General features: G+C 37.8%; 1 protein-coding gene across 2 annotated transcripts in view; it reads left to right on the top strand.

Annotated features, from left to right (window-relative positions):
* Positions 1-16,029, top strand: part of UBXN7 (UBX domain protein 7) — a 54,368-nt gene that overhangs the window by 10,193 nt on the left and 28,146 nt on the right. For both annotated transcript variants that reach the window (XM_019651793.1, XM_019651786.1), the window contains exons 2-3: positions 8,313-8,460; positions 10,572-10,639. In XM_019651793.1, coding sequence (XP_019507338.1) covers positions 8,313-8,460; positions 10,572-10,639 — 216 coding nt within the window. The remainder of the gene's footprint in view (positions 1-8,312; positions 8,461-10,571; positions 10,640-16,029) is intronic.

Raw genomic sequence — 16,029 nt, forward strand, 5'->3', positions numbered from 1 at the left:
GAGGGCAGTGTCACTGGCCCTCATATGTGGGATCCGAACTGGGGCCCTCTGGCGTCCCAAGCCAGCTCTTAACCAATGCGCCACTCGACCAGCCAATGAGTAATGTTTTATCTTCATTACTGAGTGTAGGACTGGCCAGAGGAAAAATTTTGATACTTTCATTACAGTTGTTTGGTGTCTCTAGCCTCAGGGTACCCAGTGTCTTTGGTGCACTAAGTATACCTGCCCTCCCGTTTCCCCCCCACCCCCCACCAGCCAATGTGGCACTTCATGTAGGCCTTTCCTACCTCTCTCCCAAAAGGCACTTGGGATGTTAAAGCTACTTAACATCCCTTTTTTCCTGAACCAACTCCCATGATCTCTTATCTTAACCCTCAATTTATTGTTACTGGTTTTTAGGGGGAAGCAATATTATTGAATTCATTCACACTGTGAAATAATTGATACATCCTTAACTCTTCAATAAGTTTATAGGGTTTTGTATTGTTTTGTTTTTTTAAGATTTTATTGGGGAATTGGGGAAGGGAACAGTGTTGGAGAATTGGGGAAGGGGAACATTGTGTTTTTCCAGGACTCATCAGCTTCAAGTCAAGTTGTTGTCCTTCAATCTTAGTTGTGGAGGGTGCAAGCTCAGATCCAAGTCCAGTCGCTGCTTTCATTCTAGTTGTGGGCGGGGGGAGGAGGGGTGCAGCCTACCATCCCATGTGGGAGTTGAACCGGCAACCTTGTTGTGAAGAGCATGTGCTCTAACCAACTGAGCCATCTGCCTGCTCAACTTGTGGCTGCTCAGCTCAAGGTGCTGTGTTCAATCTTAGTTGCGGTGGGGCATAGCCCACCATCCCATGCGGGAGTCAAACCAGCAACCTTATTGTTAAGGTCACGCGCTCTCACCAGCTGAGTCACCCGGCCACCCATTGGCAGCTCAGCAGCAGCTCAGCTTGGGCACATCTCACTGGCCCATGTGGGAATCAGACCGGCAACCCTGTTGCTCAGAGCTCGTTTTCTAGCCACGTGAGCTACCTGCCCGGCCCAATAAGTTTATAGTTTTGAAAAGGATTTTTTTTTTTTTACTCAGTCTCTTAAGTGGTAGCATTTTAGACAGCATAATAAAGTGAAAAATAAAATAGGCAGTTAGGAAAAGGTTTTTGGGGCAGGCAGACCATATTGTTGACAGGCCAGCTTACCTGAGGATTGGATTAACAAGTTTCTGATTTTCATAGCATCTTTTATTTTACTTCAGAACCCACAAATTCTCTAAATGGTTCTCATGCCAGTGACCTTGGAGTTCTGATAGACGGAGGGGTAGTGGAAAGGATGATGATAACTATTTGTATGTAGTGGTCATTTTTTTTAAGATTTTTATTGGGGAATTGGGGGATGGGAACAGCGCTGGGGAATTGGGGTAAGGGGAACAGACAAGTTGCTATCCTTTTGTTCTTCAGTCTAGTTGTGGAGGACGTTGCTTCACCAGCCCAAGTTGGCACCATCATTGCGCTCTTCCCGGGTGAGGCAGATCAGTCGCTGGCTTCTGGACAGTTGCTCACGGCAGCTGCTGGCCACTCAGGCTGGCTTCCGGCTACACACAGTAGCCCATGGCAACCTACTGCAGCAGGGGCTGCAGCCTACACCGTCGCCGGCGACTCACGGCAGTCCAGCTCCAGGTTGAGCTGTTGTTCAGCATCTTAGCTGTAGAGGGCAGTGTAACTGGCCCTCATATGGGATCTGAACCGGAGCCCTCTGGTTTCCCAAGCCAGCTCTTAACCAACGCACCACTCAGCCAGCCCGTGGTCATTTTTAAGTTGAATTTCCTTATAGATAAATACATTTAAAAAGGAGTGAAAGCAGCCAGAATTGGTTGCTATTGGGACAGAAGAGAGTTTCACTCCCTATCAGCATGTTCTTTGTGCTCTTTGTGGTGCTTTAGTGCAGTGTGAGCACCTAAGAGGGACGAGCAAAGTGGTATGAACTCAGCCAGTTAATTCTCTGAAAAAAAAAAATCAGTAGATGCCTTGAGAAGCTAGTTTAAGAGTTTATTGTGAGGCAAATAGAACAGTTCATGCATCTCTGCTTGATCAAGCTGCCAGGAGTCATCTACCTGTAGGAGCCTTTTAACTTTCAGAAGCTGCTGTGTAGATAAGTAAATTTAAATGGTGGAGTACAATAGACACTGAACTTTTAGACTAGCATTTAAGAAGTATAATCACAGTATAACTGGACATGGTGAAAAATATTAGGAAAGCACTTAAATCCTCAGGTTTTATGAGAAATAATACAGAAACACCTGAGTCTTGAAATTCTTCATCAAATTTATGCTGTTTTTGCCCGAAGAGTTTGTATTTAATTATCTAACATAAAGTTGGTTATTGGGATATGTGAATTCCTCCTTGCTTTTGTTCTTAAAAATAAAAGTTATTTTACCAGCAAAAATGGGTGTACTTGAGAACATCAAAGACTTGCATTTTAAGACAAGCAAGCTATAGCAAAAGCCATAGTCTAGTCCAGAGGTCGGCAAACTGTGCCTCACAAGCTACATGCTGCACTTTGGGTACGTTCTGTTTCAAAAGTTTGCCGACCCCTGGAAAAGCCAATCCTGTCCCTCACAGCAATTTAAAAATTATTCGAGAGTCATAAATGTATTTTTACATAATCACCATTATGTGAATTATATATTTTGAAAATTTTATAAATGAAACTATGATAGTTTTATTTTCATTTTCAATTTTGCTTCAGAGCCTGCGACTCGCGAGCTGCAATTTGCTGACCCCTGATCTACTCCAACAAACAAAGGAGAGAAAAGTTATGTCAAGGAGAAAAAGGGAGTTGGGAGGGGTTGTTTTGAATGAAAGTCCATTGGAGAAAAGCAGTAAACAGTTCAGGGAGATGATGGTTTCACATTACCAGAGTTGCTGTGGTAATTGATTTTTTGTAGGAGATGCAATGTACATCTTTTTCTGTTGGGGTCTATAATACATTGTTTTCTGTTGAAGATTTCTTCTATTGGAGTTTGTCATTGACAATTCTCTTGTCATTGATAAGGAGTGGTACTGTGAGAGCTCCCCATTCTGGCCTCCCAATTTCATTTTAGTGAAGTTTCCCTTTATTTTTATACCCTCAAAAGTTGCATTTGTTTTACAGATTCTAATTTTTTTAAAGCATGTTTTCTAGTGTTGAGAATGTAAATTTGTACATACTAGAAATTGAGAACTTTTGGTTCAGCTTGATCGAGAACTTAGAACTGGGCCAGTTCAGTGAGTTTTTAAAGTTTGCAAGATAGATAAGGTAGCAGAGACAATGATAGAGATTAAGATCACCATGGAAAAGGATACGAGTATATATGTTGCTGTACCTACTTCAGGGTGAGGAGGGAGGGGTAAGGTCCAAAACTTAACAGAAAGGTGGGTATTTGGTGTGTCATTAAGAAAAACAAGGGGACTGATTTGACTGATACCACTTCCATATCATGCAAAAGCATGGCATTATTAAGTACCACCAACTGATTTGCCTAGCTTATGTAGACCTGTGTGGCTGAAGGGACTAGAATAGAGGTGAGAAGAGAGCAGAGGAATATAAAACAGGAGTGGTAAATAATGGCTGAATCTTGTATGCAGCTCAAGAGAGATGAAAACTTTTGCAGTCATCAATGCACAACTATTGAACAGGGGAGACAATCAAATTTACATTATTTTCCAGTGTAGAAGATATGTCAAAGGGGACAAGACCAAGAGTGGAGAGATGTGATAGCTCCCGTAAGACTATAGCAATGGACATGGAGAGGACAGCGTGGATAGGATTAATTAGATGGAAGCTATAGGATTTGTTGATTGACTGATGGGATGTTTGTAGAAGAGTTGGAGAAAGTTTCTCAAATTTTAGTGATACATGAAGCCTTTTTAAAGGAAAAAACATTCTGGTCCTGTGTAACTTAAATTACCATATATACCCAAATATAAGGCAAACCCCAAATAAAAGACAACTCTATATTTGTCTAATTCCTCAAAAAGATTTTTGGCTAACATAAATATGTAAATTTCTAGAGATTTAAGTGAAATGATCAGATGCTTTTTTTGTAATATGGTTTTTACTGATTCAATATTAAATAATATTGTATAATAATGCTTTTTTCCATTCGTGTTTTATGAAATAAGTTTGTTCATTTTTTTTCACTAGCATCATAGGTATGTCTGTCAGCTGTCTGAGAAAGCTATAGCTGATCTGTCATCTGACAGTTTTTTGAAGCATGTGATTTTCACTTTACATTGTTTGAGATATAGCACATTTAAAATTTGTAGGTGATGCTTACTGGAAATTTTATCTTAATTCCATTTATCCTAAGTACCCATTTGCTATTTGTGATTCCCAGTGTAACCATATTACTTTATAAATAAAATTTAAAACCTAAGTATAGGCGACGCCGCCAGGCCGCCGTGGCGCTGACAGCGGTGGCCAGTCTGTATGCTCTGCTCTGTGGGCTATCATCTTTTTTCCTGCCATCGATCAGAAAAAACCTGTCGAAGATGGATGGCATTAGATTATGCAGGCGACCCCTATGAAAGGGTTGTTCGACCCCTCGCGACCCACAGGTTGAGAACCGCTGAACTACATGAAGAGGGAGAGGGATGAGGAAGAGAGGGATATTTTAAGCATGTAATTCAGTACAACTATACTGAATTGTGTAGGATGGGGAAGAAGAGAGGCAAAGCCAGAGAGATAAGCTGAGGCCTGATCACAAAGGACTTTCTAGATCATAAGGACTTTATAGGTGTCAGAGTCATTAAAGAATTTTAAACTGGGGTGTGATATAATTAGACTTGTATTTTGGAACATAACCTCAGCAGCCAGGTGGAAGATAGGGTAATGATCAGTTAGGGGCCTATTGTAAGAAGCATAAAGGGCTTGCTTTAAAGCCTTAGAGATAGTAGTAGAGAAGAGACAATACATGAGAGATATTAACAGTAGAGCCAGCACTTTCATTTTTGGCAGTAGGGCTAAACTAGAGAGAGATGGATAACCCTCCCGTTGAGAAAAAAATTCCTGAATAAAGTGTGCATTTAAAAAAATCAGAGCATCATTGAGGTGGCAAGAAAGTAAGGAATACTCAGAGACTAAAAATGAAATGAAATTGGGAATGCAGATGTTAGCTGTTGGGTCGTCAGGAAAGTCATGACATATTTTTCTGTGTTTTTCAATACAAAAATGCGTCATGACTTTCCCAACGACCCAGTAGATACAAAGCAAGCTTTCATCCTGGTGCAATTTGCTCATACTGAATGGCTATGAACTTCTCTTTTGATAGCAAAATAAAGCACGGGAAACACAAGGCCTGTGGCCTTCCTAAGGAGAGGAGTCTGAAAGAAGAACCCTGCCCCTTCCTGAAGTTGAGACTTTATTGTTTCAACCTTGGTAGTTGGGGAGTGGCAGGAGATACCTACTCTGAGAATTTATAACAAGGGTCCTTACAGGGTCAGATTTCCCATGTGACCTTGTAAAACTTCAAGTCAGGAATGTATCTTTTTTGGTAGTACCCACAGGTGCCTCACAAAATCTATCAAATAATCGTATCCTCTTAAGAGGAATGTACCTTCAACCCAGGCTTCAAAAATCTACAGATTCAGATTCCAAGGCAAGCAAGATCTCAAATCAAAAAATCGCAAAATGCACAAAAAACAATGGCACAGTAAGCAAGATCCAGCAGAAACAAGACAATGACCCGTAGAGACTACAGAAAGTTTGTATTTTGTCTTAGTAACTCCAGTAGGTTTGATTAATATTGAAATATGAGTATGAAGTATGGGTCCCTGAAACATGACCAAGCAGATTAGGAAAAAAGCAAAAACAGAACTTTTAAGTTAAAAAAAATTTAACTGAAAGTAAAAGCTCAGTGAGCAGATAAAAAACAAAGTGAAGAGTTCTAATTGGAGTTCCAGACGGAAATAAGTGTGACTGGAGGAGTAAGGTAATTGTTAAATAGTAATGGCTGAGAATTTTTCAGAATTGATAAAAGAGAACAGTTCTTATATAAGGTGAATCCCAAGGAGGACAAACAGAATCATCCCTGACAAATTAAAATGAAACCGTAGAAGACCAAAGACAGAGAAGATCTTAAAAAGAACTAGAGAGAAACAACAACAGATTGGTATACAAATATTTTTCTTTAGCAGCTGATTTCCCAGTAGCAACAGCAGAAGCCAGAGGACATTGGAATGCTATCTTCAATGTACTGAGAGAAAATAGCTGTCAGCCTTAAAATAGAATATGTTTCTAATAAAGCTGTCTTTTAGGAATAACAGCAAAATAAAGACATTTTCAGACACATACACACCCACACACAACCAACAGACCTCACTGAAGTAGATTGTAAGGGACTTCATTCAGATAGAAGGAAAGTCATCATCCGAAATGGAAAGCCTGAGATGCTTTTTATTTTATTTTATTCATTTTTATTATTAGTTTCAGGTGTACAAAACAACACAATGACTAGACATTTATACCCCTCACAAAGTGACAACCCCAACAAGTCCACCACCCATCTGACACTGCACACAGCCACCACCACAACACCACTGACCATATTCCCCATACTGCACCCCACATCCCATGAATATATATATATGATATATATTTTTAAATTATAGTTGATACTCAGTATTATTTTATATTAGTTTCAGATGTACAGCACAGCGGCTAAGCATTTATATAGTTGATGAAGTGATGCCTCAATAATTCTAGCACCCATCTGACACCATACACAGTCTTTACAACATGATTGACTATATTTCCCTTACTGTACTTCACGTCTGATTTTTTTGTTTTTTGTTTTTTTTCTGAGCCATCCTGCCACCTTTTGGCAGCTCAGTGGCAGCTCAGCTCAGGCCGGGCATCGAACCGCTGTTGCTTAGAGTTCAAACTCTTGAGCGCGCTCTTAACCAACTGAGCCACTCAGCCGGCCCTCACATCCGATTTTGTAACTATCAATTTGTACTTCTTTTTTTTTTTTTAAGATTTTATTGGGGAATTGGGGGAGGGGAACAGACAAGTTGCTATCCTTTTTGTTCTTCAGTCTAGTTGTGGAGGACATCTGCTTCACTGGCCCATGTTGGTATTATCATTGCGCTCTTCCCGGGTGAGGCAGATCTGTCGCTGGCCTCTGGACAGCCGCTCACTGCAGATCTTGGCAGCTCACACCAGCTGCCGGCCACTCACGCTGGCTGCTGGCCACACACGGTAGCTTATGGCAGCCCACTGCAGCAGGGGCTGCAGCCTATGCCGTTGCCGGCGACTCAGGGCAGCCCAGCTCCAGGTTGAGCTGTTGTTCACCACCTTAGCTGTAGAGGGCAGTGTCACTGGCCCCCATGTGGGATCCAAACCGAGGCCCTGCTGCTCAGAGCTGGCGTCCCAAGCCAGCTCTTAATCAACCCGCCACTTGGCTGGGACCTCTATTTGTACTTCTTAATCCCTCCCATCTGAGATGCTTTTTAATGGCCACAAAATGCTTCATCAAATAGATTCTATAATTCAGTCTTTACTATTGGACATTTATGTTGTTTCTAATTTTTTATATTAACTGAAGCTATACTGGATATGTATATGGACATGTTTATGCATGTATTATTTTGTGTAGGATAAATAATAACTTTTCTTTTGACTAGAAGCCCATATTACTGGGTCAAAAAAGGAAGGAGTATTTATATGTTTCTTGATACATGTTGTAAAATTGTTTTCCTAAAGGGCTTTACCAGTCTACATTGTATCAAACAGACTATGCTGGCTTTACAAAATGAGTTTAAATTTGTGATAGGGCAGTTTTAAATTATGAAGATTGACATTTCTTACCAGATTTTGACTTTGTTATATCTTTGATAGAAATGTTCTCACTTCTCTCCCAGTTATGAAAAATTCTTTATTTTTAATAGAAATAGAAATGCTAACTGAAATACATTCTTCCTAACAAAGTATTTCCAACTTTCTAGAACGTAGTCTTTTGGTTTTTTTTCAGTTTATTAACAAATATATACTTGGTCCATTTAAGGAAATGGCAAATAAATGCTTTATTTAGTTTCTGTTTTATTATGAAGGAAGACTACTATTTTAATGCTGCTACTTTTCTAGCTCTGTATATTTCACACTAATCAGCCAACAGTATAGAAGTAAACAGGTTTTTTTAAAAAGTCATTCTCTTTTTTTTTAGTTTCAAGAAAAATCATTCATTCTTAAAGGGAAAAAGTATTATTAATTTACTTGGAAATTCTGTGTTCCAATAAGAACTGAATGTAACAAGGTATCTAAAACTTTTTTCCTGTCTCTTGCTTTTTCAGGTGCAAGTGAAAGTGTAGGAAAACATATGCTTGAAGCCTGCAACAATAATCTGGAGATGGCAGTCACAATGTTTTTGGATGGTGGAGGAATCGCTGAAGAGCCCAGTACCAGTTCAGCAAGTGTCTCCACTGTTAGACCACACACAGAGTATGAATTTATTATTCATTGTTAGGAGCTACCTCCTGCCCAAATTGAATAGTTGCATTTTTATCAGGTTAACACTCTGTTTTTGAAAAGTTGTAAGTTGAAAGCATCTTAAAAAAGTGTCAAGTAGAAATTTTTATACTTACATGCTTTAATTCTCTAAAGCATTGTCATGTATATTATTTAATCCTCAGAAGAACCCTGTAAGGTGGTATTATCCACATCTTACAGATGAGGAAGTAGAGACATAGCCATTTTTCAAAGCTACTCAGCAATTAAGTAGGAGATATGGAATTAATGCCCAATAAAGCCCATTGCCCAATTCTAGATTTTCTTATATTGTCCCAGGAAAGTTTTGAGTTGCCATAAAAAAGTTTTTTAAAAGATTTCTAGTCCTTTATACCTTAAATAGTTGCATGTAGTTGATCATTAGAAGCACCTTCAGCATATGGAACTATACTATATAGAGAATAGTAATAAATGGTGAACAGATTTGGAGTTTTTTCCCTTTACATTTGATACCAGTGAGAGTTTGAAATGAATACCTTTTGGGAAAAATTCCAATAGTCTCAAAGGAAAAACCATTGATTTTTGAAACAAAATTAAAAAGATCCTTAAATAAGACTCGAATACTCGTAGCCCTTTATAACTCCCAGTGTTTATAACATGAAATCCCCTTAAATAGGAATAGGCAAGGCATGGATTTTATTTTTACTAAATTAGACCTAGATTTAAAAAGCTGGATAACATTCAGGACATGCCTCCTTTGTTGATCTAGTTCCAGATTCTATAGTAATATTGTTTCCACGTGAAGTATGAACTTTAGAGATCATTATTAATATTTTATAAAGTTTTCTCCTGTCACTACTACTGATTGAGATAATTTTATACATATATCTATGATGTATATATATACCGTATGTATGTATATATGCATACTGTAAAGTGAGGTATACCAATAATGGAAAGATTTATTTAGGTAAAAAATACCTTTAAATTCTTAGTTTTTTTAAGATAACCTATTTTCCCTTTTCCTTCAGAATATTGAAATTCTCTGTGTAAGCAGTAGCTGATGTGCAGTAGGAAAGAGTATTTAACGTCATTTTGAGTTATCCTTTATCTTTCAGTCATTTAGCTTATTGTATATTTCTTTGTCTATCTAGTTGTTGTTTGATTACAGGATGTTCTTGTTGAAGAATGAGTATTTGTACTTTATTTCATAAAGTATGTTTAAGAGTTCCAACTCTTAGATATCAAAAACAGGGCCTTAAAGCTCAGTTACGATTAGAAACACCTGGATGGAAAACATTAGGCCTAACTTAAATTAACATTTATTATAAGCAGGAAGATAAATTTGGAATTTCCTATTTATTGTGAACATTAATCAGCAGAATTTAATATTTGAGTTAAAACTATAAAATAAAGTGATATTTAAAGGAACATGCACCATTTTTACAGTATATCTAAAGGAGTTTTTTTTTACTAGAAGAGATGGATTACTAGTAAACCCTCTAGAGGTAAACTTTTGAAGGGTTATATAGGGTTTTAAAAGATGAGTAATTACATTTTCTGTTCTATATACTTTAGGGTCTATTTAATAAATAATACAGGGTAATACCTATGTTAGCCATTTTCATAACTAGCATAAAAGTCATTGTATGTTTGTTTAAGCTTATTTTAATACATCTGTGTTATTAGCTATTATTTGATATAATGATGTCATATTGCTTTTATTAAGCCTATATTTTTCAATTAATTTTTTTGCCAATTTTTTTTTTAATTCCCTGTCTTTTTTTCTGAAAGAATTTAGGGTAGGCAAATTGAGAGGAAAGGGGAAATGCTTGTTATTTTCATTTGTTCTCTTTCTTTATAAATCATGTGAGCCACCTGTGCCAGGTACTTTATTTCAGTTGATCTCTATATGGAAACCATCTAACAATCATTCATCACTATGGTTCCTAAAAGTCACTAAGTCTGGAAAAGAAAAGGAAAAAAATGTCACTAAGTCTGGTGATTATTTTACTTAATTTGAATGCACTCACAATAGTTACAGAGAGAACAGGTAGCAAAAAACAGTTTTCATTTTGATGTTTTCCCACTTTTTTTTTTAATAGAGAAGAAGTTCGTGCCCCAATTCCTCAAAAGCAGGAAATACTGGTGGAACCAGAACCTTTGTTTGGTGGTAAGTTCACCATTTTTCCTTAGTTTTGTTTGACTTTATTGTTGTCTTTGGGATTTCCATGCAGCTACCAAAAGATGTGAAGATTTGCTCAGAGATTGTAACTTCAGGTATAGAGTCAGTTCTTATCTTGTAATTCTGTACTCCTCTCAGGAAAGTTACACAGTTGGTTCTCTCCAAGGAGTGAACCAGATTAAAAAGTTGATATTTGTTGCAGAAGGCCAAAAGGAAGAAAATTAGCAAAAAGAACTGCTGCCTTATAATGGAAACCAGTCAATCTATCATTAGATAAAAGACTCCCAATTATTTTTCTTTTCTGGATACCTACCTGCCACATTCTTACTGTCTTGATATGCCTTACTTTCACTCTTTCTTAATTTCTAGACATGCTGTTCCTATTTTGAATAAAGAAGAAAGTAATAACTAATCCATGCAAAAAAATTTGATATCAATTGGTACATAGAGAAGATAGTAAAAAATAGGACATTTAATCAGATTTAAAGAAAAATATATAGTTTTAGTTTAAGATACTTATTTACCTTTTATGAGTCAAATATTTTAGGCATAATAGATGTATTTTTAAAAAGAAGATAAAGTAATAATCTGGTTAGGCAGACAAATGCACAGAAATGTACATTGTACATATTGAGAACAGAAATTTTTAGGCCTATGAAAAATTTTGTAGGTAAACTAGAGTAAAGGAGAGCAAGTAAGTTGTAAGACAAGGATGAAAAAATTATATAAACCATATCTTTTGATTTGAAAGAACACCTTAGTTAAGTGTTTGTTTTTGTTTTGTTTTAAGATTGATCTTTAACTTGGCAACTTTGGAGTTTACTGTAGCAAAAAATAAAAGAATATACCATATAAATTCAGAAATAAAGATGGGGGGTGAAAACTCTAAGATCTGAATATTGAAATATAATGTGCTTTCTGGATTGTTCGATTCAGCCAGTCATTGTGCTGTTAACATACCAGAAGTAATAAAGCACCGTTCATAATTTTTTTAATATGAACTCCATGAATAGATTTGCAGCCAAGGAATAATATTCTTGGAAGCTTTTTTTTTTTAAAGATTTTTATTGGGGAAGGGGACAGTGTTGGGGAATTGGGGGAGGGAAGCATTGTGTTTTTCCAGGATCCATTCAGCTCCAAGTCAAGTTGTTTCCTTCGATCTTAGTTGTGGAGGGCTCAAGCTTAGCTCCAAGTCCAGTCGCCGCTTTCAATCTAGTTGTGGGGCGGGAGGGGAGCAAGCAGCCCACCATCCCATGCGGCAGTCAAACCAGCAACCTTGTTGTTAATATCATGCGCTCTCACCAGCTGAGCGACTGCTAAGCTCAAGGTGCCATGTTCAATCTTAGTTGGGGGTGGGGGAGTGCACAGCCCACCATCCCATATGGGAGTCAAACTGGCAATCTTAAGAGTACAGCTGAGCCATTTGGCCACCCATTGGCAGCTCAACCCAGGTGCAGCTCACTGGCCCATGTGGGAACCGAACCGGCAACACTATTGCTCAGAGCTCACAGCTCTAACCAACTGCACCACCCATCCTGGCCCCTATCTTTTCTTTATTGCAAGGAAGAAGGCAGGGTTTTTGAGTGCAGAAGACTACAGGAAATAGATTCTTTGCCCATTAACTGTTGAACCAGAGGCAAAACAGTTTCCACTTGAAACCCCACTTTCTTCCTTTTACCTCTGGTTTGATATATGTTAAGGAGGGTGATGAAAATTACTTTATACAGTTAGGAAAGCAGTCCTAACTGTCATTATTAGACCTTATTATAACTTAAGAAAGATCTTTAAAGAATATTTTCTTCTTAGGACAGTATTGATTTAAAGAGTTGTTCTTAAAGTGTGGTTGGGGGTCCTTGATAACCCTTTTCAGGGAGTTTGTAAGATCAAAACTTTTCTTAATAATATTAAGAAGTTATCTGCCTTTTTCACGGTGTTGATATTTGGGCTGATGGTTCAAAAACAATAATAGCTCAAACTGCTACATATTAATTGAATCAGGGCAGTGGCACCAAACTGTACTACTACTCATTGAATTCTTACTGCCGCACACTTGCAGTTTTATTTTTAAAAAGCCTATTTTATTTAATAATGTTCTTGATGAAGCAATTAAAATTAATTTCATTAAATCTTGACCCTTCAGTACACATTTTTAAACTGTTGTGTTTGATGATCTATGATGTATGCATAAAGCACTTCTGGATACTGAAGTATTGTGGTTACTTCAAGTAAAAGCACTTGTACAGTTGTTTGAATTGCAAGCTGACGTAGCTGCTTTTTTCATGGAATATTATTTTTACAGTAAAAATATTGCTGACAAACTATAGTTATTTAGATTTAGACATTTGGCAGACGTTTTCTTAAATATGAACAAAGCCTGTTACTGCTTCAAGGTAAACAACTGATATTATTTGTTTCCAGCAATTAAAAAAAATGAAAGCTTTCAGGCATAAATTAGAATTTTAAAAAGTGTATATCTGTGATTGTGAGCTTGATTTTTTTTTTAGTATTGTATAATGAAATCGCCAATAACTAGAATGTTTGCATAACTTAGTGAATAAATATTTTCAAAATGATGCTACAAAATTATGTATAGGTAAAAGATCTATTCAGACTGGATGGAAGATGGGAGATGTATATGTATATGTATATGTATATGGAGAGAGAGATTAGCTATCTATTGCTGTGTAACAAATTGTTTCAAAATTTAGCTTTCTGAAACAACGAACATGTTACCTCTCAGTTTCTGTGGGTCAGGAATCCAAGTGTGGCTTAGCCAGGTGCCTTTGGTTAGGGTCTCTCACAAGGGTGTAATCAAGATGTCAGCCAGGGCTGCAGTCATCTCATAGCTTGGATAGAGGAGGATCTCTTTCTGAGTCCACTCATGTGGCTGTTGGTTGGCTGGAGACATCAGGTCCTTATCACAGAGCAAATGAGAGCCAGAGGGCATCCCAAGACGGAAGCCACAATCTTTTAAAATTGAATCTTGTAAGTGACATCCAATCCCATTTCCTCCGCCACATTTTATTTGATCTTGCCCATACTCAAGATATTCACATCTACGTTATGAGTATTGGGAAATATGGATAATTGGGGGCCATCTTAGAGACTATGTACCACATAGGCCAATAGATTTTAATGGAACACAGTATGAAAAATTCATTGATAATATTTCAGATTCCACATTGCAACTAACCTTTAAGAAACTGTCACTGGTTGAGTTTTGGTGTAGTATCAAAGAATATTCACAATTATCTTAAAACACTGTAAAATGCTCCTTTTTATAACTACATGTCTGTGTGAGGTTGAATTTTAATTTTTTTCATATACCTGAACTAAAGGAATAGCAGCAGATGGAATGCAGAAGTAGATCCGAAAATCCAGGTATCTTCCTTAAGTCAGTTATTAACAGATTTGTGAAAATGTGAAACAGTGCCACTCTTCTCTAAATTTTTTTCTTCACCTGTTCCATTCTCCTGTTCTGACTGATACTCCTTGAATCTTTTTTAGCTCTTTGTAGCTTAGTCTGTAACCTCAGTGATCAGCACTCATTATGTGGGCAGTAGAACGAGAGTGCAGAGGACTGAAGTTTGCTTTATAACAGATGGTCTGGAAGAATCAGGAAACCACATATTGAACAGGCAGGGAGGAGTAATAATGTTCCTAGGGCTGGAAGTGTTGTGGCCTGAGGAGAGGTTCTTGGATGGACTTAGAATAAATAAAGGAGAAACAGATGGGAGCAGGTTATGAGCCCAAGAAATAAAAGGGGTTGGGTAGAAGGCTAGCAATAAGTGGAACTAGTAAGAATCCCCAGGAGATCAAGTGCCTAATAGAGAAGGGCTAAATTGTGGGTAGGTGGGGTGGAGGAGAAAAAGGCAGGGGGGTGGGGGGGAGTGTGCGAGGTGTGATAAAAAAATATGGTGAATATTTAAATTTTAAAAACTTTACAGTAAAAGACACATGGCCATTAATCTCCCTCAAAATACTCCCTCTTGCTTTGAACACACTTATCTCATCGTTCTTGCCACTTTCTGAAGCAGTTCTGGAAGTCCTCTTTTATGAGTGTCTTTAGTTGTGCAGTCATAGCTACCTCCATGTCCTGAATCATTTTGACTTTGGGGAAGAGCCTGAAGTGGCACGATGCCATTTCCGGTGAATGAGGTGGGTGAAGATACACCATAATGTTTTTATTTGACAGAAACTGCCGTGCCATAAGCGATGTGTGACACGGAGCCTTTCCGTTGTGATCAAGAAATACTGTAAATGCTGCTGCTGAGTGCCATCTAACAGAAAAGCAGGGATCTTCAATATGGGAAGTGGCGCGTGGAACCTTAGTAACAGTGTGACAAGTTTCAACTTATTCAGTGCAGTCCAGTCAGTTGGTTGTGAGCTATGGTTGAGAGAAGGTGTGTTTTAAAGTGTGCCGTAAATCATCTTCCATCATGACAACGCTCCATGTCACACGCAACTTCTGTTATACAGCAATTTCTGTCAAACAAAAACGTTATGATGTGTCCTCATCCACTTTATTCACTGGATCTGGCACCGTGTGACTTCTGGCTCTTCCCCAAAGTCAAAATGACCAGGAAAGGTAAATGTTTTGAATTGATTCAGGATATCGAGGCAGCCACAACATTGCAACTAAAGACACTCAAGAAAGACGACTTCCAGAACTGCTTCAGAAAGTGGCAAGAATGATGGGATAAATGTGTTCAAAGTGAGGGAGAATATTTTGAGGGGGATTAATGGCAATGTGTCGTACTGTAAAAAATTTTTTAAATTTAAATATTCACCATATTGTTTGATCACACCGTGTGTGTGTGTGTGTGTGTGTGTGTGTGTGTGTGTGTGTGTGTAAAATAATGTAGACTATTAACTGGCTTACCTTTGGCAATTTAAAAGTAGAAGAAAAGTACCTTTATGTACTACCTCCCCAATAATAATATGCTTTCTTAGGTAACTATTCTATGTCTTATTCTAGGATACTCTTACTTTCTTAATTGTTGTGGTTAAACAGTATCTGATAACAAGTTTGAAGGAGGCATTATTCAGAGGCTATATTATTCCTTCTAGAAACATACATTTGAAATAGGACCTCTTGATCAAAAATAGTTCCAAGATTGAAAAGAATAACATTCCTCTCTTCTTTATAAAGGAAAGGAGGGAGGATGTGAGGGAGGGAAAAATAATGCAATATTTAAATTTTTAAGAATTCGATTCAGTAAATTCAATGCAAATAAAATTCAATTTAAATTTTAAAATTCAAGGGCCTGCCGAGTGGTGCGTTGGTTAAGAGCTGGCTTGGGACGCCAGAGGGCCCCGGTTCGGATCCCACATATGAGGGCCAGTGACACTGCCCTCTACAGCTAAGATGCTGAACA

The sequence above is a fragment of the Hipposideros armiger genome, unplaced genomic scaffold, assembly GCF_001890085.2.
Source record: "Hipposideros armiger isolate ML-2016 unplaced genomic scaffold, ASM189008v1 scaffold_8, whole genome shotgun sequence".
NCBI lineage: Eukaryota > Metazoa > Chordata > Mammalia > Chiroptera > Hipposideridae > Hipposideros > Hipposideros armiger.